Source organism: Oryza sativa, chromosome 4 (genome assembly GCF_034140825.1).
Source record: "Oryza sativa Japonica Group chromosome 4, ASM3414082v1".
Lineage (NCBI taxonomy): Eukaryota > Viridiplantae > Streptophyta > Magnoliopsida > Poales > Poaceae > Oryza > Oryza sativa.
In genome coordinates, this window is record NC_089038.1 from 16,368,173 (window position 1) to 16,394,258 (window position 26,086).

The following is a 26,086-nucleotide window of genomic DNA, read 5'->3' on the forward strand; positions in this document are numbered from 1 at the left end:
TTTTGAATAGTTCAATCGGAACCTAGGAAACAACACTTAACTTTTTGGTTAGGGTTAGAGAAAGAAAGTTCTAGCTTTAAAAAAATTATGTGTTGGTGTGAACCATGCCAATGTACAACAAATAATATAATCTGCATTAGCGTATTAAATTGAGTTAATCTAGAATTTAAAACATTTTACAAAGTCAAGAAGATGAAATCAATTTATGCTAAATTTGCATTTTATTTCTGGTGCTAGTTTGCAGTAAGTAATATACAATTTGAGTTGACTGAACTTTTTTTTTGTTGTTTTATACTTTTCATTATGAAAATCAATAGAATACATAACTCACCTAGTAGAAGATTGGTTTTCCTTTTTTTTTTTAGAAGTTGTACACTGCTTCATTTTCTCATCGCACTCTAATTATATTTATACCTTCTGTCTCTCTCCTAAGGGATCCAATCAGAAGGAATTCCCTCACTTCGCTCATGATAGTCGCTCGAGTTCCCTTTTCCTTTTTAGTTGAGTTTCGCCTCTCCTCCTTTCCTTGTCTCCATTCTGATTGATTCGTTTCTTCGCGCAAGCACTTGGTTCGCCCCTTACTATAACCATCCCACTCAATCTTTTACACCGATGTTTCGTACTCTCTCGACCAGGTCATCATAAGAAAATACTGCCAAATCTTTCCGAAATGAGAGAAGGAGGGAAGGCGCGCTACAACTAACTGCTGAAAAACGCAAGATTAGCGCTAAGAAGCAACCCTAGTTTAAGTACTAGCGTCCCACCCCAACGTTCTTGTACTTAAAAAGACTCTCCCCGCTTGCTGCTCGCCTCAGCCAGACGTGGCTTATGTAGTGGTCGGCATTCCTACGTGCTCCGACTGATCCCCACAGGAGATTATATGAGAAGATTTATACGTGCTCCGACTTATTGCCTCAGCCTTTTAGAAGGGCATTTGGTGCAAGTGTAGTCACCAATAGTATTGTGGCATATTCCTCGACAGATGCCTGTTATACTACACTAGTCCACATCTGTAACCACACACATTGAGAGCGAAGAGATGTCCTCATCGCACCTTATTGAGGAGTCTTAGCTTCAAGATGTCATTACAGACATTATAGACCTTACTGACCTATTCACGAAAGGATGGTCCAATAATTTGGATGCAGAAGGTCTATCATCCGGATATGGTCTCAAACACTGGCTTATGAAATCACGAGCCTCCTTTGAAAGGTATTTTGGGATTGCTGGTGGTTCACCCCTTCCGATCTTAAATAAAGCTTGTGCCTGTAAAACAACAATTGAAGAAATAGTTGGACACATTTAATTGAACAAGAATTGAAGGAATAATTCAAGGGAATTGGATCATAGTGGACACATTTAATTTATCGAATTTTGACACATAATTTAATTCTACAGTGGAAAACAATTTTCCTGATGAAGAATAACTCACCCATTCTAAATTTGGGTAAGGCAGTTGACGTGTCAACATCTCCAGGACTGTGCAACCGAGACTCCATATATCAGCTGCCGTTCCATATGTCCTCTTGGGATTGACAACCTGAATGTTCAGTGTATAGATTTAAGCTGAATTAAGCGGCGTACTGCTGGTAAATTTCAGTACATGAGAACAAAACTCTACCTTTGCCATCATAGACAGTTTTTACTATTTGATATAATACTAGCTAGCCAGTTCTTAGCGTTTATTAACATTAAATTGTTGGATATATCCATGGCCACATTGTGCCAGCTGACTTTCACTTTCACCCAAGTCCACAATGTATATGTGCCGCTCATTTTTAGGATAATATTTCAGTACTTTTTATTCTGGACAAAACATCGAAGGAGGGGGAGAAAGCTATGGTGACAAAAAATCTTAGCATGTCCATTTTGTTATTTCTTTATTTTTTATAGAAAAAACTCATCGATCATGCATGGTGGTATACCTCGGGTGCCATCCAATAAACACTTCCTTCACATGATTTAAGCATGCTGAATTTGTTTATCTGAAAGAGATAACTAATAAATCAAGAGTAGAACAAAGTCAGTAACAAAGAACTGAAAGATCTAACACAAACATAAATACAGATTCTGCCCAGCAGAAAGCAGAGACCTGCTTAGCAAGACCAAAGTCGGCAAGTTTCACAGATCCATTCCTATGCACCAGTATATTGCCACACTTCACATCCCTACAAGAATTTTGAACATTGAAGTACATGAGTATATAATTAATATTTTATTCCTTTGCAAGACAAATTGAGAAATCTAGTGAGCAATTTATAATTAAGAAATCCCATTTATGCTACAAAATTACAGGTTGAAATTGCCTATGGTGCAAACAGACGTATGAATATTACCGATGAACAATGTTTCTGTTGTGGAGGTAAGTCAACCCATTAAGGATTTGTTTTGTATATCGCGAAACATGAGAATTTCGCAGGCGATATTTCTGGTACAAGGATGCAAGAGAGCCTTGTGACATTAGTTCTAGGAAGACGTAAAGTTTTGAGTCCTCCTGCAGTCGTCACACAATGGATGATCATATTAACCTTAAAAGAAATATGTATAAGAAAACCTATGAATTTATATACAACACAATAACACATATTACTTCAACAAATAGATGAACAACCACAAGATCCCCTAAAGGCAAAGATCACAAGATCGATCAGGAGCTTACTTTGTCTGTACCATAGTACTGTACAATGTTATTGTGTTGCAGACGACTCAGGAGTGCAATTTCCTGAACAGATTATTAGAAATTAGTAGATGCTTTATGATCTGAAAATACACCATTACCAACAGAAATATATATACTCCATATATTATCAACAAGAGAAGCATCTAGCGAAACCAACCTGCTGAAGCTGAAAAATACACTGTTGTGCATCGTCGTATTTCCCTTGATCATCTAAGTACACTTCTTTGACAGCAAAGAAAACACCCTCGCTGTTACGATAAAATACTTGTCAGCCGTAACATGGTTGTATAGGTAGCTATACAAATTTTATTTTCTTTCTCGAAGAATAACACTCAGGGTAATAAAAAAGAAAAACAAATTAAATTACATATCTGTTACTTTTTAATTTGAGTTTTTATAGGTATTAATTAGAGTTGAAACTAAAAAAGATCAGTACTACAACAAAGTGATTGATCAGTAGTAATTACTCCCTCCATTTCATATTATAAGATGACTTCATTAAATTTCTTTAGATTTTATGAAGATTCTATTAAAACGTAGCAACATTTCTAACATAGAATAGACATACTAATAAAATATATATGTTAACGGCAAAATTTGGTGCATGCCGTTAGGCAAAGCAAGTCAAAGAGATGGTTGAAGTTGTGATTCTAGCAAGGATGGTTGGAAAGTGTATCAGATATATTTAACCAATCTTAGAAGTATTTTGTTTTTAGTTTTCGTATTAAGGCAAGTTTGTTAGTTTCCTTTTCTAACAAAGTTAATTTTGATGAGTTCTAAGTATCGAGTTTAGACTGCACCGGTTTCGATCTCCAACGAGAAAGTAAGCTCCATCAACTTCGCTTATATCGGCCTAATTAGTAATTTCTCGATTAAGTCCGATATTCTAATCACATTTTACTACCGTTCCTTATCTGATATATCGACTCTTTCTTTGATTTCTTTGCTTTCTTAATTTGATTCAATATATCTGATATATTGGCTCTTTATTTGATTGCTTTGCTAGTTTGATTTAATATAGATCTATCAAGCCTTTCATCAAACTTATATTGTCTTGGTTAAGTCCGATCTGCTAGTCTTTTATTCGTTAGATAGACTTATTCAGGCTTGATAGGCTCTGTTCAAAGTTCTATCGGAGTTTTAGCTGATGAGTTATCCATCACGATTGTATAGATCTATCGACTAGATAGTTTTTCTTATTGTCTTCAATCCTATACTATCTCATTTTGTCGACGGGTGATACCCGTAGACCGGATATAGAGGGTATTGGGGTACGTTGGTACAAGGATCTACGTAATACGACATCAAGCAGACAAAAGACAAAGATTATACTGGTTCAGACCCCTTGATATGTAATAGCCCTAATCCAGTTGATGTGGGATTATATGATGGAAAACACAGGTTACAAAGGGAATAGTGGAACTTGACGAATCCGGCGAGATCGTGGTCGAGTTGGCTCGACTACGATCCCTGGCGATTTGGCTCATTGCAGGCTCCGACTTCGTAGGCTGTGTGGGTTGTGTTGGCTCTGAGATTCGATGCCTTAGGTCCTCCCCGGGGGGTCCCTTTTATATCACAGGTCAGGCGGTTTCCAAGTAGAACTCGGAAACATCAAACCTTACACGATACATTGACGACCCAGTCTTGTCCGAGTAGGACTCTTTTCATTTGTAAACTCCGTGAGGGGTTTCCTTAATTTACGCGGAGAGTATCCGTATACGTGTGGGTATACTACATAGGTATGCGACGTACGTCAAAGGGTAAAGGGTATACCTAACCCGTAACCCTAACAGTAGCCCCCGACTTCTGCTTAAATAAGCTCGTGTAACCATTCACGGCTTCTTGTGTCGAGACTGTTGTCGTTCCCGATGCGAGGACCGTAGAGACAGGACGTAGTCGAGAACACCGTTTGAAGCCCAACGGTCATGAGCGAATTTAAACTGAAGTCCAAAAAACTGCCGCGCGTAAAGGACCCAGAAATTTCCGGCGAGCATCTCTCTCCTTTCCTTGGAATTCGCACCGTCGGTAGTGTGTCTATTTAAAGGAATTTTGAGGATCCAAAGTCCGCCCATCGTGTAGAAAACATCCAGCCTGCAAGCGCTCTTCGTCTTCTCCACTCCCACAAGAAACCCTAGTTCGTCGGCCTTAGCCCCTTCTCCGGTGATCTCCGATCGACGATGGATCTTGGCAAATCATCCTCCACCAGCGCGTCGCTGAAGAAGCTTTAGGAAGATGGCGCCCTTCCCGGTCGTGGGACCATGGAAAGGGAAGCAGGAGGTACTAATCCCCAGCCTGTCTTAGGTCGCATGGTTGTGATCGAAGACTACATTCTCTGTGATTTTATCCCTCCGCCTTCCGAATTTCTTCTCTTGGTTCTGAACTTCTACGGTCTTTCTCTGCTCCACCTGAACCCCAATTCCATCGCCTTTCTTAGCATCTTTTCTCATCTCTGTGAGGCCTACATTGGGGTAGAGCCCTTTCTTGATCTCTTTCGCTTTTACTATGAGCTGCGTTGGATGGAGCCCAACAGGGTGTCTGGATGCGTCGGGTTCCGACTTCGGGATGGCCTGAAGTCGCGTTATATCCCCTTCCAGTGCCCTTCTTCTCGCAGCAAATGGCGGACGAGGTGGTTCTACCTTCAGATCAAAGATTCGGACCCTGTCTTCATTGTTCCTACGGAACAACCGGACAAAATCCCGTCTTGGACTGCAAAGCCCCCTTTGACTCCTTCTCTCCAATCGTTCATCGACATTGTCGATGATCTCCGAGTACGAGGCTTGTCGAGGTATGAAGTCACTGCAGACTTCGTTAGAAGACGGATCCAGCCGCTCCAGGCTCGAGTCCATCCAGCCTTTGACTATTCCGGACCGGAGGACGCGACCCGGGTTTCTCCTCAGGGTATCTTTCTCGCATTTATCCTGACATGCTCATGTCCACGTTCCTCCTGATTTATCAAAATTTGGTTCTCGATTCACAGGTCTGAACAGCGAAACCGTGGGACGTCGTGTCGGCCAGGTGATGATCAGCAGCCCGACAACAGCGAGTAACATCCCCGTTCCCCTTTGTGAAAAGCGGGCGGCTGAACGTGATGCTGCCATCAATGTAAGTGTTCTCGATAGGCATCCTGCGTTTTCCTTTTGAGATCACTTTATGACTTGATTAAGCGTAGGCTCTTCCTCTGACTAACATCATCGGGCCGCTCGCGGACCATCAGGTGGCGGCGTCACTGAAAGAGAAGGTCGCCAAGGAGGCGTCTGATGCTGCCGCTGCTACCACAAGTGGTGGCAATGTTCTGAGAAAGGGGAGGAAGTTCTCTGTAAGCGGACATCGTCGCAAGGCATCAACCCCCTCGATAAGCTATCCTGTCGTCAGATCATGCAGCTAGAAGAATTTCGCCTTACTTCGCATCAACCGTTTTTCAGGCCTCGGACGCGTCTCCCCTGCCTCCACGGCGACAACGTCTTGTGACAGTTGGCGAGAAGTAAGTAGATGAACTTAAGTCTTCGTGATTTTGTTCGAGTGTTGTCTGAACCATAGCTGTCTCACAGGGCGGCGCGGGCGAAGGCGGTGCAAGACGAGTCCGGAGGGACTTCCGGCGCGTCTCCCGCTGCAGCCTCGACGGATGTCGTGCTTGCGCCTGGGAGCCGCGAGGTGACACCAAGCGGCCCAGTCAGCGATCCCGCAGCTGGTCGTGGTCCACTGGCTGCCGTCCTCACCTGGGAGGATCTCCAGGTCGAAATGGGGCGCCTCCTCGAGGCTAGTGCTCGCGGCATTGGCCGTGATGGAAGAAGTCGGTGATCTGGGGGAATCTGTTCTCCCCCTTTTTGAAGAGTAGGACCTCTTGTAATCCCTAGACATGCTGTGTAAACCTGGATTTTAACCGCCTTTGTGTGTGCAGCTGTTATGCTAGTTCACTCTTGTATGTTGATCTTGAAAACTAGTTCACTCTTGTATGTTGATCTTGAAAACTTTTGTCCCTTGTAGAGATGTTGATGACGAGGATGTCCAGCAACGCGGGCAGCCCGAGTTTGAACCACATGCGTCGCCCGACAATGTAGACCAGACCCTTGCTACGGGGCCAGAGATGGTGACGACTTCCTTAGGTTAGTAGTCCATTCATCCCTTTCTGCTCCTCCGACTAGATCAGCTCTGTTCTTGAAAGAGGCGTGTAGCTTGACTTAGTTGTTCCCACACTGAGCAGATCTCGAGAGTGCTCTTGGTGGCCAAGATCGTCGTATCCAATATTGGAAGACAAAATTTGAAGTAGCGGATCTTGAGAGAACCATGCTTGCAGTGAAGAAAGAGCAGGCTGTGGAAACGCTCCGAGGTGGTGAGGTGTGGTTCAACTCGTACTTGAAGAGTTGCTGCACATCCATGGCCAGGGTTTGTAGAGAACTTCGAGTACCCCATGGAGATCCCGAGGAGTCAGCAGCTGGATACATCTCATGGCTGAACGGAGCCTGTGCTCAACTTGATGGCGTCGGCAAGCGTATCGACGAGGCCTTGAAGCAGGAGTGTCATCGATCGAGCCGATATGCCGGAGGGCACGTGTTGGCTTGCCTACGAGATCTCCGTGAGGGCTTTGCTCGTTCTCGGAGGACTCCGGCGGAGATAGACCACCTGGCGAGGTCGATGGCGCCGTTCGCGGAGAAGATCTTCCAGTCTATGGACTGGCGTTGGCCTTCTTGGTAGTCTTCGTACCCTGTGGTAGATATCTCAGGAAAAATGTGTAATATAGCTTTGGATTTGTGTAAAAACTGTAAGAAATATTTTGTGAAATAGAAAAGAAATCTATCTTTAACAAAACAAATCTTTCTTACTCCAGATGTCGTGTGTAAGAGTGTGTTCTTAGTTCACGACTTTAGTCAGTCGTTTGAGTCGTACACTCTCCCTAGCCCCCAGCCTTGTCGTCGGAGGAATTTTCTCGGAGGATAAGGCTCTTGGACCTTTGACCTGCCTTGGTTGAATAAGCTCTGATCCTAGCCCCCAGCCATGAAGTTGGAAAGTTAATTTCCGATTTCACGGCTTGGTTAATACGCACGGCGAGAACTCTTACACGACCAGATCTTACATGGTCTTTCGTCTCTACAGGATCTGACAAGGCCTTATCGGCTCTGGGCGTCCCCAGCCGAAGATCCTTTAGGTTCCTCGGAGGCCTTGTCAAGACAGCGTAAAGGGACATGAGGATAGGTTTCAACGCTAGGTGTCATCAGGGTAAGGGATCATCGGGCGGGAACACTTTGATTGTAATATGGGCCTAAGAATAGGCTTTACTGATACTGTAAGGTGTCTTACAGGTACGGATGGTATTGAGTCATACATAGAATTTACGTAGTTGGTTAATGTTCCAGGAATTTGCTAACTCGTGACCATCGCCGTCTGCAATTTTGAATGCGCCTGGCCGCAAGACTTGTGTGATCGTGTAAGGTCCTTCCTATTTGGGTGAGAGTTTGTTTCGCGCTGCTTGGCTTTGAACCCGTCGGAGGACGTAGTCGCCGATCGAATGTATGCATACTCGGATGCGCTTCTCGTGGTAACGGCGGAGGGCCTGTTGATAGCTGGCTGCTCGAACGACAACTCGTTCGCGATGTTCCTCGAGTAGATTTACATCGACGTTTCGCTGCTCCTCCTGGTCCTCGTCGGAGTGCTTCTGTACTCGTGTACTCTGATGTCATAGCTCGCTGGGGAGCATGGCCTCGGAGCCGTACACGAGGAAGAAGGTTGTTTCCTTGTTACACGTTGTCGGTGTGGTGCGTACGGCCCATAGTACTGATGGGAGTTCCTCGACCCATTTTTTGTCATGTGACATGAGCCTGTCGTAGACGCGGGTTTTGATCCCTTGTAGTACTATGCCGTTTGCCCTCTCGACTTGTCCGTTACTTTGAGGGTGAGAGACCGAGGCGAAGCATATCTTGACTCCCAGCCCGATGCAGTAATCCTGGAAATCAGCGCTGATGAACTGGGAGCCGTTGTCGGTTATGATGCGGTGAGGTAGTCCGTATCTGCAAAATATCCCCTTGATGAATTTGATGGCGTTGACAGCCTTGATTTCCCCCATGGGTACTGCTTCGATCCATTTAGTGAATTTGTCGATCGCCACGAATTGGAACCTATAGCCGCCCTGTCCTCGTGGGAATGGCCCGAGTATATCTAGCCCCCAGCACGAGAACGGCCAAGTAAGAGGGATAGTCTGGAGCGCTTGCGCGGATAGCCTTGTGTGTTTACTGTGGAATTGACAGGCTTCACATCGCTGGACCATGTCGCATGCATATTTAAGGGTGGTTGGCCAAAAAAACCCTTGTCGAAAAGCTTTCCCGACCAATGTCCAACCGGCGGCGTGTGACCCATAAATGCCTTCATGTATATCAAGGAGGAGGTGTCTGCCGTTGTCGGACGAGATGCTTTTGAGAAGTACCCTGTTTGGCGCTTTCTTGTATAGATTGTTGCCGACCATACAGTAGATCTTTGCTTTACGGGTTATTTTCTCGGCCTCTGTATCGTCCTCGGGCAACTCCTCGCTGTTGATGAATTTGATCAGTGGGAAGCGCCAGTCGTCTGTGGTCTCGATGTCGGCAACGGCGCGTTCTGCCTTTGTGGCCTTCGAGCTAATATCGAGGGTGACCGGACTAACTTCGCCACTAACCTCTTTTACTGATGGCTTCGTCAGGATGTCCAGAAAAGTGCCGGGCTCGAGCGGTTCTTGTCTGGACGCACGTCGTGCTAGGTCATCTAGCTCGATGTTGTCTTTGCGGTAGACGTGTCGGACTTCTATCCCATCGAACCTTTTCTCTAGCTTCCTGACTTCTACGAGATACTTGGATAACTCGGGGTTAGAGCATTTATAATCTTTGTGCACTTGGTTCGCGACTAGCTCGGAGGCCCCTTTCACGATTAGTCGCTTGACCCCAAGTGTGGCTGCAGCTCTTATCCTGGCGAGTAGTCCCTCGTATTCGGCTGTGTTATTGGTCACCCTGAAGTTGAGGTGGATTACGTGCTTGAATTGATCTCTGGAGGGAGACGTCAAGATAAATCCTGCCCCTGCTCCTTAGCTGTTGAGTGCACCATCGAACGCCATTGTCCACGTTTCGTTGTCGAGTTGGTTGTCTGATTTGTTATCAGGCATAGTCCAATCAGCTACGAAGTCGGCGAGTACCTGGGATTTGATGGCTGTTCGTGGCGCAAAGTGGACATCAAACTGGCTCAGCTCGACTATCCATTTCGCAATGCGGCCGACAACGTCTTTGTTTCTCACGACTTCACCGAGAGGGAAGGAGGAGACAACTGTGACTCTGTGGGCTTGAAAGTAGTGGCGTAGCTTCCTTGATGTCATGATGACCGCGTAAAGCAGCTTTTGGATTTGTGGATATCTTGTCTTTGCGTCATGGAGAGCTTCGCTGACGTAATAGACTGGTCGTTGTACTTTCTCTCTCTCGACAACGATGATGGTGCTAACGGAATATGGCGTGGCGGCAATATAGAGGAATAATTCTTCATTAGGTTGGGGGGCAACAAGTACAGGGGGGTTTGATAGGTAGCGCTTGAGTGCAACGAATGCCTCTTCGGCTTCCTGTGTCCATACAAATTTGTCTTGCTTCTTTAGCAGAGCTAAGAAAGGTTGCCCTCGTTCTCCCATCCTAGCGACGAATCTGCTCAATGCTGCCATGCATCCGATTAGCTTCTGTACTTCCTTGAGTCTTGTGGGTGACTTCATGTTCTCGATTGCCTTGATCTTCTCGGGATTTGCTTCTATTCCTCTGCCAGAGACAAGGAAACCGAGCAGCTTGCCCGACGGTACTTCGAACGTGCACTTCTCTCGATTGAGCATAAGGTGATATCGTCGGAGGTTGTCGAACGTTTCCCGCAGATCGTCAATCAATGAGTCGCATGTCTTGATTTTGACAACGATGTCGTCGACGTATGCCTCGACATTGTTGCCGAGCTGATCGCTAAGTGCGCCCTGGACCGTGCGCTGGAAGGTATTCCCTGCGGTTATCAGTTCGAACGGCATCTTAACATAGCAAAATACCCCAAACGGCGTGATAAATGTTGTCTTCTCTTCGTCCTCTTTTGCCATGCTGATTTGGTGGTAGCCAGAGTAAGCATCGAGAAAGCTCAACAGCTCACAGCCGGCTGTTGAGTCCACTAGTTGATCTATTCGAGCAAGAGGGAAGTGATCCTTGGGGCACGCCTTGTTTGAGGTCGGTGAAGTCGACGAACATTCTCCATTTTCCGTTGGCCTTCCGCACCATGACTGGATTGGCTAGCCACTCTGGATGAAGTACTTCTCTGATGAAGCTAGCTTTGAGAAGTTTGTCAAGCTCTTCTCGTATGGCTTGTTTTCGGTCTGGTGCAAATCTCCGTAGTCTTTGCTTTACTGGCTTGGCATCGGGTCGCACCATCAGTTTTTACTCAATCACCTCCCTAGGGACCCCTGGCATGTCGGACGGCTGCCAAGCGAACACGTCAGCATTATCGCGAAGGAAGGTGATGAGCGCGAGTTCCAATTTCTCGCTTAGTATCGCCCCGATCTTAACGGTCTTGTCGTGGTTGGCACTGTAGAGCGGAACGATCTTGATTGCGCCGTCCGGTTTCAGCGTCTTGTTTGTCTTGCTCACTTTCTTGGGTGGCTCAGTCGTGTCGGGTGGGCTGGGCGTTTGCTCGACCATGTCGAGGCTCCGTTTGTCGCATTGCACCGCCAGCTTTGTGTTCCCTTGAATAGTGATTGTTCCCTTCGGTCCCGACATCTTGAGCACTTGATACGCGTAGTGAGATGCGGCCATAAACTTCGCAAGTGCAGTTCTCCCGATGATGGCGTTGTAAGCTGTATCGAATTCAGCGACATCAAAGGTGATCTGCTCTGTTTTCTTTGCACCCCCAACCTCTGTCGGCAGTTCAGAACTTCATCAGATAGGACTGTCAAAAATCCCCATCGTCAGTGAATTCGGTGACGTATTTCCGGAAGAACTACCCGGTATGCCGCCCAAGCGGGAGATCGAGTTCCGGATAGATTTTGCTCCAGGAACAACTCCTATGTAAAAGCGGCCCTACCATATGGCCGCGAATGAACTGGCCGAAGTCAAGAAGCAGTTGGAAGAGCTGAAGGAAAAGGGGTACATACGGCCGAGCACTTCCCCCCAGGGTGCTCCCGTGATTTTTGTGGAAAAGAAGGACAAGACAAAGAGGATGTGTGTTGACTACAGAGCCCTCAATGAAGTCACTATCAAAAACAAGTACCCTCTTCCCCGGATCGATGATCTGTTCGATCAGCTTAAAGGTGCCACTGTCTTTTCTAAAATCGATCTTCGCTCCGGATATCACCAATTGCGTATCCGTGAAGAAGATATCCCGAAGACCGCATTCACCACGCGTTATGGACTGTATGAATTCACGGTGATGTCGTTCGGTCTGACCAATGCTCCTGCCTTCTTCATGAACTTAATGAACAAAGTGTTCATGGAATACTTGGATAAGTTTGTTGTGGTCTTCATCGACGACATTCTGGTGTACTCACAATCAGAGGAAGACCATCAGCAGCATCTCCGTCTAGTGTTGGGAAAGCTGCGGGAACATCAATTGTATGCCAAGCTTAGAAAGTGTGAGTTCTGTTTGTCTGAAGTCAAATTCTTAGGGCACGTGATATCTGCTAAAGGAGTTGCTGTGGATCCCAAAACAGTGACCGCCGTCACTGATTGGAAGCAACCCAAGACAGTTACTCAGGTTCGCAGCTTTTTGGGTTTGGCAGGATACTACCGGAGGTTCATCGAGAACTTCTCCAAAATCGCTCAACCCATGACACAGTTGTTGAAGAAAGAAGAAAAATTTGTGTGGAGCCCGCAATGCGAGAAGGCGTTCCAAACTCTCAAAGAGAAGCTGGTTTCCTCGCCAGTTTTAATCTTACCGGATACTCGCAAGGACTTCCTGGTGTACTGTGACGCTTCGCGCCAAGGATTGGGGCGCGTGCTCATGCAGGAAGGTCATGTGGTAGCCTATGCCTCACGCTAGCTACGGCCCCATGAAGGCAACTAACCTACCCATGATTTGGAGTTAGCCGCTGTGGTTCATGCTCTAAAGATCTGGCGGCACTATCTCATTGGGAATCGCTGTGAAATATATACCGATCATAAGAGTTTGAAATACATCTTCACTCAGTCGGATCTGAATCTTCGGCAGAGAAGATGGTTAGAACTCATCAAGGATTATGATGTGAGAATTCACTATCATCCTGGCAAGGCCAACGTGGTCGCCGACCCTCTAAGTCGAAAAAGCCATTGCAACACTCTTGGCGTCCGTGGCATTCCACCGGAACTTAATCAACAGATGGAAGCCCTGAACCTAAGCATAGTTGGTCGTGGATTCTTGGCTACGCTGGAAGCCAAGCCTACCTTGCTCGATCAAATCCGCGAGGCTCAGAAGAATGATCCGGATATGTATGGACTCCTCAAGAATATGAAACAGGGTAAAGCCGCTGGTTTCACAGAGGATGAACACGGAACCCTATGGAACGGAAATAGGGTATGCGTTCCAGACGACTGGGAACTTAAACAGTTGATACTTCAGGAAGCTCACGAAAGCTCCTATTCCATCCATCCTGGCAGCACGAAGATATACTTGGACTTGAAAGAGAAATATTGGTGGATTAGTATGAAGCGGGAAATTGCAGAGTTCGTGGCCCTTTGTGATGTGTGCCAGCATGTCAAGGCAGAGCACCAACGACCGGCCAGACTTCTCCAACCTCTCCAAGTACCAGAATGGAAATGGGATGAAATTGGGATGGATTTCATCACCGGACTTCCAAAAACCCAAGGCGGATATGATTCTATATGGGTAGTCGTGGACCGACTAACCAAGGTAGCTCGGTTTATTCCTGTGAAGACCACCTATGGAGGGAACAAACTAGCCGAACTTTACTTCGCTAGGATCGTGAGTCTCCATGGCGTTCCTAAGTAAATTGTATCTGATCGGGGAAGCCAGTTCACCTCTCATTTCTGGAAGAAACTCCAAGAAGAGTTGGGTACCCGATTAAATTTCAGCACCGCGTATCACCCACAGACAGATGGGCAGACCGAGCGTCTGAACCAGATCCTCGAAGATATACTTCGCGCATGTGTCCTAAATTTTGGGAAGACCTGGGATAAGAGTCTCCCCTATGCCGAGTTCTCCTACAATAACAGCTACCAAGCCAGCATACAAATGGCACCCTATGAAGCGTTGTATGGCCGCAAATGCCAGACACCGCTATTGTGGGACCAAGTTGGGGAAAGCCAAGTGTTCGGGACCGATATCCTGAGAGAAGCTGAAGTTAAAGTCAGAACCATTCAGGAGAATCTAAAGGTGGCACAGTCTCGGCAGAAAAGTTATGCAGACAACCGACGCCGCAACCTAGAATTCGCAGTGGACAATTTTGTGTACCTTCGGGTCACGCCATTGCGAGGTGTACACAGGTTCCAGACGAAAGGGAAGCTTGCACCTCGGTTCGTGGGTCCTTTCCGCATCATTGCTCGACGCGGAGAAGTTGCTTACCAGTTGGAGCTGCCCGCCTCCTTGGGCAACGTGCATGATGTGTTCCATTTGTCGCAACTCAAGAAATGTCTTCGAGTGCCGTCCGAGCAGGCCGACTCAGAGCAGATTGAAGTTCGCGAAGACTTGACCTACGTAGAGAGACCTGTGAAAATCCTGGACACCATGGAGCGCAGGACCAGGAATCGGGTAATCCGTTTTTACAAGGTCCAATGGAGCAACCACGCCGAGGAAGAAGCTACTTGGGAGCGTGAAGACGAGCTGAAGGCAGCCCATCCCGATCTCTTCGCCAGTTCTTCTGAATCTCGGGGTCGAGATTCCGTTTAAGGGGGTAGGTTTGTCGCGTCCCAAAAAGACCCTAAAATATATCCTTTAAATTATGCCTAGAATAATTAAAATCTGTGTGAAAGCCTCCAAAAATAAAAATGTGCAAAGTAAAAGACCAAATAAGGCTTAGAGGATTTTTGTATATTTCCTAAAAGGCTAAAATGTGTAAATAAATTTTAGTGGAATTTTCAGAGCACAAATAATAATTGTTAAGAAATAAACAAAGTTAAAAAGGTTTTATAAAAAGAAAAACCCTAAAAAAAGTCCCCTCCCTCTCTTGGGCCGGTTCGGCCCATTTCCCTCCCTCTCTCCCTTCTCTCCCCGCGGCCCATCCAGAGTCTCCCCGCGCGCGCGCCGCTGACGTGCGGGCCCGCCCACCACCCTCGCTGACGGGTGGGGCCCACCCGTCATCCCCGTCCTCCCGCCGCTCCCGCCGCCCCGCCCGCGCCAAGCGCCGCCACCGCCGCCAAATCCGCCGCATCCCGCCGTCCCTGCGTGCATTAAAGTGGGGGGAAATGTTTCCCCCGATTCCCTCTCCCTTTCCCCCCAATTTTCCCTCCCTCTCTCCCTTGGATAAGTTTGAAAACCCCTCCCCTAATCCTGCCGGCGCCATTGATGGAGCCCGAGAACGCCGCGCTGGTTTCCTTCCCCTCCGGCCGCCCTCTCTCGCCCCGGCCCTATTTAAACCCTCCCCGCGCTTCTACCGTCCGTTTCCGCCTCTCGCCACCCTTCCTCCTCGCTGGATTCGAGCTCGCGACGTCGCTCTCTCTCTCCGCCGTCGTCGCCCCGGACCGCCTCCCACCTCGGCGCCGCCTCCTTCGGCTTCGCCGCATCCTTGCCGACCTCGTCCACCTCTCCGTTTCGGTCGCCGACCGCCGGAGCGCCGCCGTCCCCGTCGACCCGAGCCGCGCCACCGCCTCCCTCCGCTCCGGCCGCCTCCTCCGTAGCCGCCGTTGCCTCGGGGTGAGCCGCGGACCGCCGCCTCGTTTCCCCCTTCCCTTCCCCTCTCTCGGCCGCCTCTCCGCCGTGCCATGGCCACCATCGGCGACCATAGGGGCGCGGGTGCGCCACCTCTCACCGACCGCGCCCTCAGGTGCGGCTGACGCGTGGGGCCCACGGCGCCGGCCGGTGTGAGCCCGGGTGCGCCCGGTCCACCGTGGACCGTGAGGCTGCCGCGTGGGCCCCACTCCCGTGGACCCGGTCCGCGCGCCCCTCCCCCTCGGCTGACGCAATAAATCCCTTTTAAATTAAAATTTAAATGAAGAAATTCGTAAATATTCATTTAAAGAGCATTTAAACTTCAAATGGCCATAACTTGACCATTTGAACTCGGAATTGGACCATTCAAGTCTCTAATTTTTCCTTAAGAAATCAAGAACCCATTTTTGTGCTTTATTCCTGCTTGTTATGTGGAGTTTATTAGCGTAAAAGCCCTTTTCTTTTCCGTTGGTCGTGTAGACGCTGCAGCTTCGAAAGATCCGCTCTACGTGGAGGTTGAAGCCGACGTTTGGGAAAGCCAGCAAGGCAAGTCACATCATCCTTGAATATATTGAATCCCAGTTTATAAAATTATTTTGATTTAAATTAATGCATTATCGCTTTATTTAAATTCCCGCGTTATCACTGTTTTATTTAGCCATGCCTATTTACCTTTGTTATGACCTTATTATTGCTATTGTTATTATTACCTTGTTCACCCTAGAATAAATAAAACCCCAACTAGTGTATACTCTATTCATGGCACCACTAGTATGAATTTAGGTAGATGCTTCGTTGGTTAATTAGGCAACATTAGGTGGTTTTACAACTCTAGACTTTGGGAATATTCATATCACCTGGACACTATGGAATGGTTGGATTATGGTGGAATTGGATTCACACCTCCCCCTCTATTCAAAATCCTCAAAATGGTTTTAGGCTGGGCTCGGGGTGCATGGTTTTGATAGTAGCACCTCGGCCACATAAGGACCGGTCTTCGGGCCTCTATTGCAAAGCACTACCGTACTTCCACATGTCTAGTGGGTAAGGCTTAGTTTGAGGCTCAGTCTGGTTATAAACAAAAGTACACAGATGGAGATGGACGAAGTCGGGGGTCGATGGACATCTCTAGGGCAAATGAAGGCTACACGAGCTGCGGCTCGGTAGTCGAGATGTCATGGCACAGGGCTGGTGTCCTGCTGCTAGGGGCTCAGTCCTGCCTACCTGTCCCAGAGGTTCCGGCCGTAGGTGGGGTTGGGTTGGTACTCTTGTCTATGGCTAGGATGGGTTGGAAACTATGTCACGTCTTCCGTCCATATACCGTGGTGGTATGTGGCATGTGGTTACACGTGAGGAAGATGTGTCTTGTGGGTAAAGATGTACACCTCTGATCAGAGTATAACCTATTCGAATAGCCGCGCCCTCGGTTTTGAGCAAGCCGAGCAATGTACCCAAGTTAGTGTTTTAATTCTTAAAATCTGCTTAACAACTAAAATGTGGAATGGTTGGCCTGGGTTGGCTTGGGACGAGCTGGGACCTAGGGTCAGGTTGCCAATTCGGTCTAAATCATCGTAGGCCTTGGGTTAAGGCAGGTTCGTGTGGGTTCACGGCCTTGATTAATAATCTTGTATAGCTCTAGGATCGTATTTACAAAATAGCTTTGAGCAACTAAGTGTCTTTTAATGCTGTTTACTGCAAACCCTAACCCCTTATATTATAACTCCCTTGTACTCCCTTGCATTTATTCTGCACTTGTGGGTGTGTCTTGTTGAGTACGGTGGTTGTACTCAGTCTTGCTCAATTTTTTCCAAACCCAGAAGAGGAGTTCCTAGAAGATGAAGGCTTTGGTGTCTAGCTCGTGCCTGCTGTCAAGCGCCTGTGGTCGTCGCCCTAGTCTTCCGCTGTTTTTTATTTGTCTTCCTGTGTGCTAGGCCTTCGCCGCCCATGTAATAAATTAACTATTTACGCTTCCGCTTGATAAACTTTGAAATATATCAACTTTTGGTGTACCTTGCCTCCTGGGACAAGGAATAATACACGCACATAAGGAACGCCCGTTGGGTTATTTCCGGTCATGACAAACAGACTTCGCGTTCCACTTTCTTGTACTCTCGCTTAGAGGAGTACGTTGTGGAACCTCCGAAGATGTGTAAAACGTGGAGGTCAGAGTCTGGATATGCTAAATCCGATTCCTGGGGAGCCGCCTCCGCATCCTTTTCGACCACGCATACTCGTTTGCCTTTTTCAGATGCAATGTGCTTCTCGAGCGATTTTTTTGAAAACAAGGCAATCTTCCAGACAGTGTCTGTCCGTCTTGTGTATGGGGCACCATGCTTTCTTTGTGTCACCACTTTGTGGGTCTGGGCGCTTGGGAGGGTTCGCGTATTCTGCTGCGAGGACTTCCGCTTGAGATTTCCTTTTCCCAGTTTTGCGATTTTTCTTCTTGCTTGACTCAGGTGCGTCCGTGGCTGGTTTCTTCTCTCCCCCGGTCTTCGGCTTATCATTCTTGCATCTTAGCGCATCATCTGCGTGGGCGCATCGCTCAACAATCTCGAACAATCATCGAGTGGTTGTGATGCGTCTTGTCGCCAACTCCTAGGTAGTATAGCAATCTCTGACACCGGATTTGAAGGCGTGAATTACAGAAGCGTCGGTGATTTCGGGGATTGTATTTCTGCACTCGTTGAAGCGCCGAACATATTCCCTCAAGGATTCACCCGAGTTCTGTGTCAACGCGTGTAGGTCGTCTTCGATCGCGTGGCGCTTGTAGGTTCCTTGGAAGTTGGCGACGAACTGTTGCCACAGGTCTGCCCACGAAGAGATTGAGTAGGGCAGAAGATGCATCAGCCATGAACGTGCAGAGCCTTTTAACGCAGTTGGCAAATAATTCGCCAATGCGTTGTCGTCTGCTCCGGCAGCGTAGAGTACTGTGAAGTAGACTTGAAGGAACTCTTCTGAGTCGGTGCTCCCATCGTACTTTTCTATTGCTCCGGGTCGGAATCTCTCAGGCCATCAGACATCACGCAGGGAACGACTGAAAGCCCTACACCCAGCGCTGGGGCGGTGGGTTGCCGGCGATTGTGTGTCCTTCGTGGATGTCTGTCTGATGATGAGGAAGCCGAGGATGATGACGATGACGATGGGTCGCTTGGTTCCGGCGTACGATCACGAGGATGTCGGCCTGGATCTCGAGAATCCTGTCGTCGTCTCCCGCTGTTGTCCCGGCGCCAGTCTCCATCATCGTCGTCGTTATGGCGACGTCCTCAACCAGTATCGTCTGGCACCCGCCGTTCGCGATCGTTGTGATCGTGGCGGTTGTGGCGGTTATCACGGCCTCGGTCTTCGTTTGAGCGGTCTCCTCGATCTTCGTCATTATGGCGCCGTGAAGAGACATGACGCCGGGAACGATTTTCATTGTCTCGTGTGCGTCGTGCCTCTCGGCGGCCGTTGACGTGATCTCGGAGATCGCTAGTGCCGCAAGGTGGAGGGGTGGCTCAATGAGGCGATTCCCTCCATTCAGGCTCTTCACCATTGGCATCGCCAGTTGGTGGCTGCTCCGGGTGCGCTGCGGCGGCGGCCTCTTCGAACGTGTTGCTGAGGTTAGTCACTGATTCCCGTAGTCGTGCTGTCCAACGAGCGAGATCGTCGTTCAGAACAGGATCGTAGGGGGTTTCCCTCAGTATAGCGTTGACGGCTCTGATGTGCTGGGCCGGGGTGGCCAATTGATTCTCTGCTTCTGCATTGGTGCGCGCTGATGTGCCGACATCATCGATAGCCAATACCTCCCGCAGTGCGCTCGTTGTCGATGATCCATAGTCTTCGAGAAGGTGCAAGACTGATGGTTCGTGAGGATCGATATCGATTACCCCAACAAATCGATCTGAAGTTGGCGTCGCTCCTCGTTCCTTGTCTTTATCCCTGATGGGGATGTGTGACTGTTGGACCTTAGGAGGTGGCGCTTTCATGGCGCTGAGAAGGACCTTGCAGCTTGAGAGGTCGTGATTCTTTGTCTTGTGAATAGGACAATAGACATCACGAGTTGGAGAAATACGCTGAATTCCACGCTCTTTGCAGATACGAATTTCAGCGCGGACGTTGAGGAAAACCCAGCAGGTTTGCAAAGTGTGTTTGCTGGTTTTGTGGATAGGACACCAGGACCTTGTTGCTTCGGAAGTCATCTTCGTCGGCTCGCGGTTCATGTCGGAACGACAAGGTTTGGCCGCATTAGAATCCTTCTCGAGCTCGGATGTCGTCGATATTCCGTTCTTCGCCTCGGTGGGAGTATCTTTCGACATGGAGTCGTCTCGGTTTGTAGCCACTGCGTTCTCGTTTCCAGTCATTAGTGGACAGGTTGAGATCGGCATTGTGGTGTAAACCGGGAAGACGATTTCGCCGACTTGAGTCCACACTAGCATCGTTGAAGCAGGGAATACTTGGCTGAGGTTGGTGTTGACGCTGTTGTTGACGAGGCTGGATGACATAGTAGTAGAACCTTGAGTACCAAGTGCCCCTACCTGGCATGCCACTGTCGACGGGTGATACCCGTAAACCGGATATAGAGGGTATTGGGGTACGTTGGTACAAGGATCTACGTAATACGACATCAAGCAGACAAAAGACAAAGATTATACTGGTTCAGGCCCCTTTATAGGTAATAGCCCTAATCCAGTTGATGTGGGATTATATGATGGAAAACACAGGTTACAAAGGGAACAGTGGAACTTGACGAATCCGGCGAGATCGTGGTCGAGTTGGCTCGACTACGATCCCTGGCGATTTGGCTCCTTGCAGGCTCCGACTTCGTAGGCTGTGTGGGTTGTGTTGGCTCTGAGATTCAATGCCTTAGGTCCTCCCGGGGGGTCCCTTTTATATCACAGGTTAGGCGGTTTCCAAGTAGAACTCGGAAACATCAAACCTTACCCGATACATTGATGACCCAGTCTTGTCCGAGTAGGACTCTTTCCATTTGTAAACTCCGTGAGGGGTTTCCTTAATATACGCGGAGAGTATCCGTCTACGTGTGGGTATACTACATCGGTATGCGACGTACGTCAAAGGGTAAAGGGTATACCTAACCCGTAACCCTGACACATTTAGGACCGATCTATCGGCTAGATATGTTTAATTCTTGAAAGCCGATATGTTTTATACAACGTTTCATCGGAGTTTAATTCTAGCCAATGAGTCATTTTTTATAGTCTTGAAAAGTATGGCACCGTCTTATGTTCACATCGGTAAAATCAGTAACTAGGCCCTGTTTGTTTCAGCTTAAGATTATTGTAATCTAGATTATTAAATCAGATTACTCTAAGCTGAATTATAATAAGCTGACATAGAATAAGCTGCGAGTTGTTTGTTTCTCTGGATTATTAGAGGCATTAAGGGTAGTGGGTCTTTAGCCACTCAATAATCTGGAAAAAGCTCATTCAGAGGAGATTATTAGATTATACTAATCTGGCTTATAGATTATGATAATCTAGCATGATAATCTATTTGTTTGTTTCAGCTTACTCCTAATAATCCAGATTATAATAATCCTAAGTTGAATCAAACAGGGTCTAAGTCATCCTTTGTTAGTTTCAATGGTTTGGTCCCAGTTTTGTGAAGGTAACTTAGCTTTGGAAAGTTTAAATAGATCTTTCATTACTCTTGTTCCCAAAAAATCAACACCTGAGAGGGTTAATGAATACAGACCGATTTCTCTCCAAAGTGTGGCTCTCAAGCTTTTAACAAAGGTTCTTGCTGATAGGCTTCAGTCTGTAATTACAGAACTCATCCATCAAAACCAATATGGTTTCATCAAAGCCAGGACAATACAGGATTGTCTCTCTTGGTCTTTTGAGTACTTACACAAGTGCCAACAATCAAAAAGGGAGATAGTGCTGTTGAAGTTGGACTTTGAGAAAGCTTTTTATACTATAGAGCACTCTACTATTTTGGACATCATGAGACAAAAAGGTTTTGATTCAAAGTGGTTGAATTGGATTGATTTGATCTTTTCTTCAGCATCTTCTTCAGTTCTTCTAAATGGGGTTCTTGGAAGGAATTTTTATTGCAAAAGGGGTGTAAGGCAAGGGGATCCATTATCACCTCTTTTATTTGTGCTAGGTGCTGATTTACTACAGTCTGTTGTCAACAAAGCTTATTCTCAGGGTGTTTTGACTATTCCAATCCCAACTCCTGATAATGGCTTTCCAGTTGTACAGTATGCAGACGATACTCTCCTTTTCTTGACAGCTTCCTCAAAAGAGCTTTTCTGTTTGAAGGTTATTCTCAACTCTTATGCAGATTCTACCGGTTTGAAGATTAACTACAGTAAGTCATGGATGATTCCTCTGAATGTGGATATAGAAAAGGTGCAGCATTTGTCCAAGATGTTTGGTTGCTCAGTGGGCACTTTACCCTTCACCTATTTAGGTCTGCCTTTGGGAACAACTAGGCCAAAGATAATTGATTTTGCCCCCTTAGTTGATAGGGTTGAGAGAAGATTGTCTGCTACTTCTGCTCTTCTGTCTTATGGAGATAGATTAACTATGGTCAATTCAGTTTTATCTTCCCTCCCAACTTACTATATGTGCTCTCTTTCCCTTCCAAAGTCAATAATTGAAAACATTGATAGAGCTAGAAGAAATTGTTTATGGAGAGGAACTGATATTAATTCTAGCAGGAAATCTTTGGTTCTTTGGGAAAGGGTTTGTCAACCTAAAAGTAGAGGAGGTCTAGGAGTCATTAACCTGAGGCTGCATAATAATGCTCTTTTAATGAAAAATATGCACAAATTTTATAATAGGCTCTCAATACCTTGGGTTAGCTTGATCTGGTCCACTTATTATATTAATAAAGTTCCTCATGCTGATCGCCCTAGAGGGTCTTTTTGGTGGAAAGATGTTCTACAATTTGCAGACATTTTTAGGGGATTGTCCACCTGTAAGGTTGGGGATGGAAAGACTTGTCTGTTTTGGGATGATTTCTGGAATAATAAAGTCAGGTCAGTAATGTACCCAAGGATTCACTCTTATGCTGTTTCTTTGAAGGATTCAGTGAGTTTAACCTCTTCCAAGAGTATTTCGCAGCGTTTTAATCTCCCTCTGTCTGAGCAAGCCTTCCATGAGTATGATACAATGTCTGCAGCTGATCCTTTAGATCAATTATCTGATGAGAATGATGTCTGGTCTTATGTTTGGGGAAATGGTTTGTTCTCTTCCAAGAAAATATATGACATTAATTTCATGCATATACATGCGCCTAGTTATCTAGCTTGGATCTGGAAGAGTAAGTGTGCTATGAAGGTTAAAGTTTTTGGATGGCTCCTGTTAATTGATCGACTCAATACTTATGACATGCTTAACAGAAGGCATTGCCCTCCCAATAATTCGGATCTAACTTGTGTCCTTTGCTCCACCTGTGCAAGAGAAACCACCTTTCATCTATTTTTTTAATGTCCTTTTAGTGCTGATTGCTGGACATAGTTTGGAATTGTCTGGGATATTTCTCTTGCCTTCATAGATATGCTGCATCAGACAATGAATTCTTATAAGTCTACGCACTTTATGGTGAAAATTCTTTTATGCAGCCTGGAATATTTGGAAACAGAGGAACTCCCTGATTTTCTAGAATTTAGCACCCTCAATTTCTTCTTGGAAAGCTCTCTTTAAGAGTGATCTTTCCCTTTTAGTTTTTAGACTAAATGTTTCTGAGAGATAGTCCCTTTTGAATTGGTTATATCTTTTGTAATTTATTTTCTATAATAAAGCTATTTAACTGTGGGGGCTTCCCCTACAGTGCCTTCCAAAAAAAAATGGTTTGGTCCCAACTATCAAGGTTGTTTTAAATAAAGAGTTATTCATGATTGGTTATGTTCAGTTTCCGTACCAGTCGATGGCTATGCATTTTAGTTACGTTATTTGATTAATTCACTATTCCATTGGTCAAGTAGCCAATGACCCTAACTCTATCGGTATTTGATTATTTAAGTTATTTGATTAATTCACTGTTCTATGTATTTTCGTTAGTTACATGATAACTAAGTGGCACACTCTAAATCCGATTGATAGGACCTGCAGTATAACTGTACGAGAGCTAAGCAAATGTCTCGTGCCTTCGTGTGTTAGTTGTAGGGTAAAACTACACTTTCACATATACACTCTGGCTTCTATCGGTTTATCCGTGGCGGGATTAGGCACACATCGACACCGCTGTAAATCGAAAATTAGTTAGGACGCCTCAAATCTGGCCTAATACTAGCTTGTCACTGCATTTGGTGCTGATGCCCTACCGGTAGCTGCCTAAATCGTTCACGTGCTCGGTGAAATCAAAAGCCCCGCTATGGATAGATTCCGAGACGCGGATCCGGACGGCCACCATTGACGCCGATACCCATTGAAATCCCCAGGTCATCGCCTCCGTGACAGCGTGGACGCCACCGATGCTGGAGTTGGACGATGTCAATGCCCAACATCGGCATGCTCTTCTTGCTCCCCAATAGTTATGTATTCCATATCCAACGAAACAAGCTTCTAGCGGCACCAATAACGAATTCAGGACACTGCAGACTCTGATCGATCCATTGGGAAGACGAATTTATGTATGCGCTCACGAAAAGGGGAGGGATGATGGGGAATTACAGCGAGGCACTAGGTGAGTAGGTGGTGCCACTGAGTGGAGTCAGTGGCGAATCGTGGCGCTGAGATGGAACAGGAAAAATGTTAGCCCCATCGTACCTATGCCTTGCCTAATCAACTGTTAGATTTTTTTTTTACCTCTTGGTAGCTAGCAATTGGTGGTATATCCTTATGAATGGTAAAAAGCTATGAAAAAAATCGCTCGCTCAGATCTGAGCATCTCGCTCCACGGAGTATCTGTTAGAAAATTAGCCCCGAAATCACCATTGAAACCAAACAAGAAAAAAACATTATAGAAAATCCAAACACGTTAATGATACCGAGGAATGATATTTAATAACGAGGTTAAATTATAAACTGATCCCCAGGACAGTAATTGAGAGGAAGAGCATTTCACTTAGCTTTATAACTGCTAGATTTAGTTCATGCTAAATGACGATTTTACCTCTCAATGCCTTTTTTTTTTTTTTTTGACAGTTACATCTCTTTACGTTTCTACTACTGTCAACTAAGATGGCAGTAGAAATAGATGGTAGCATCATAGCAGAAAGTAAACAGATGAAATGGAGGGAATAGAAATGATGGATCCAAAGTTACTTCTAATTAGATGAGTAGGACTTGTTACTTACTTGGTGATCCCCTCGAACACCATCCCAAAGGATCCACGTCCCAGGAAGCTCCCCCGACTCCAGGACCGGACCTTCCTCCTCCTCCTCCCAACATCATTACTCCCGTTCGTCGGGATGTAGAACATGGACTCGGTGGTCGTCCTCCTCGTCGTCTCATCATCCGTCGACTCCGACAGCGAAGACCAGCACGTGAAGAACTCACCGGACAGCAACACCGCCACCGCCTCCTCCTCCTCCTCCTCGTCGGCCGCCGGAGGAAATACGGCCATCGACGGTGCAGCAGCAGCAGCTAGATGCTGCTGATCTGGGGAGGCGATTTCCACGTCCACGCTTGGCGTGGTCTCCTCCTCCGGGAGGTGGGGAACAGCGGCCACGGACATGGCCAGCTGCAGCAGGGCAGCCATGTTTTGACTGACGGGGAGAGAGTCCTGAAGGGGGTTGTGTAGGAAGCAGAGCTGGACGGACGCGGAGTTGGATATCTGCCAATGTTGACTGACTGATATAGATGACTAGCGATGAAAGCCTTGATTGGATATCTGGCTTGGGACGCGTGAACTCAGAAAATACTTTTCCTCTACTGTGCATGCGTTTCCATAAAAAGAATATATCGACCCACTACAGCAATTATTTACTACAAAACTTACACATCGTTTATTTTTGAGCTGTTGGATTGTCCTGCAGGTCTCAGAATCGTTGGGGTCGGCATTTGGGCCAGCCTTCTCATTCGCCAAGTTCCCCACCACTGGGTTGTAAATTTTGGAAATTTTGGACATTTCGGTGGGTTCCGATTGTAAGTGAGGTCCGGTCAAATATTTCGGCCAAAAAAAAGTTTGACGTGATTTTCTCCCTTAACTCTAAATCGCCGTTCTCTTCCCCCTCCGTCTCCCCTCATTGCGCCGCACCGCATCCAGATCGAAAAAAAATCGCCATCTCGCCAAGTCGCCAGTCGCCGCCTCGATGTCGGTCGCCGCCCTGACGCAGCCCACCGCCGGCGCCCCTAGCCATCGCCTGCAGCCGCCCTAGCTGTCGCCCGTAGCTGCCCCAACCGGTGCCCCCAGCCGTCGCCCCTAGCCACCCTAGCCGTCGGCCCGTCGCCCGCTGCTCGATGCCCCTAGCTGTCGCCCGCTGCTACGGGGCGCTGGCGCGCCGCTGAGCGCGGGTGGCGGTGTGCCAAATTACCACGCTCCGGGTGATGGTGGCTGCGCTCTGGATTCAAGGACGGACAAAAACAATCTGAATTACAAAATTCAATACAATGATAAGTTGGGATTCTGAAGACAAATAGACGGGCGGTCTAGCCGACATGCTTGCATCATCTAAGCGAACACCCATAT

The 26,086-nt window shown here is 46.9% G+C and overlaps 1 protein-coding gene across 1 annotated transcript; it reads right to left on the minus strand.

Moving 5' to 3' along the window:
- Window positions 1–598: 598 nt before the first annotated feature.
- LOC9271851 (mitogen-activated protein kinase kinase kinase 1) lies at window positions 599–25,165 on the minus strand. The gene is made up of 8 exons (XM_015778235.3): window positions 24,753–25,165; window positions 2,838–2,928; window positions 2,660–2,722; window positions 2,337–2,494; window positions 2,093–2,168; window positions 1,926–1,985; window positions 1,433–1,540; window positions 599–1,266 (listed from the first exon to the last, which is right to left on the minus strand). The coding sequence occupies exons 1-8, from the start codon at window positions 25,154–25,156 to the stop codon at window positions 1,075–1,077; spliced, it is 1,152 nt and encodes a 383-aa protein (XP_015633721.1). The 5' UTR covers window positions 25,157–25,165; the 3' UTR covers window positions 599–1,074.
- Window positions 25,166–26,086: the final 921 nt, after the last annotated feature.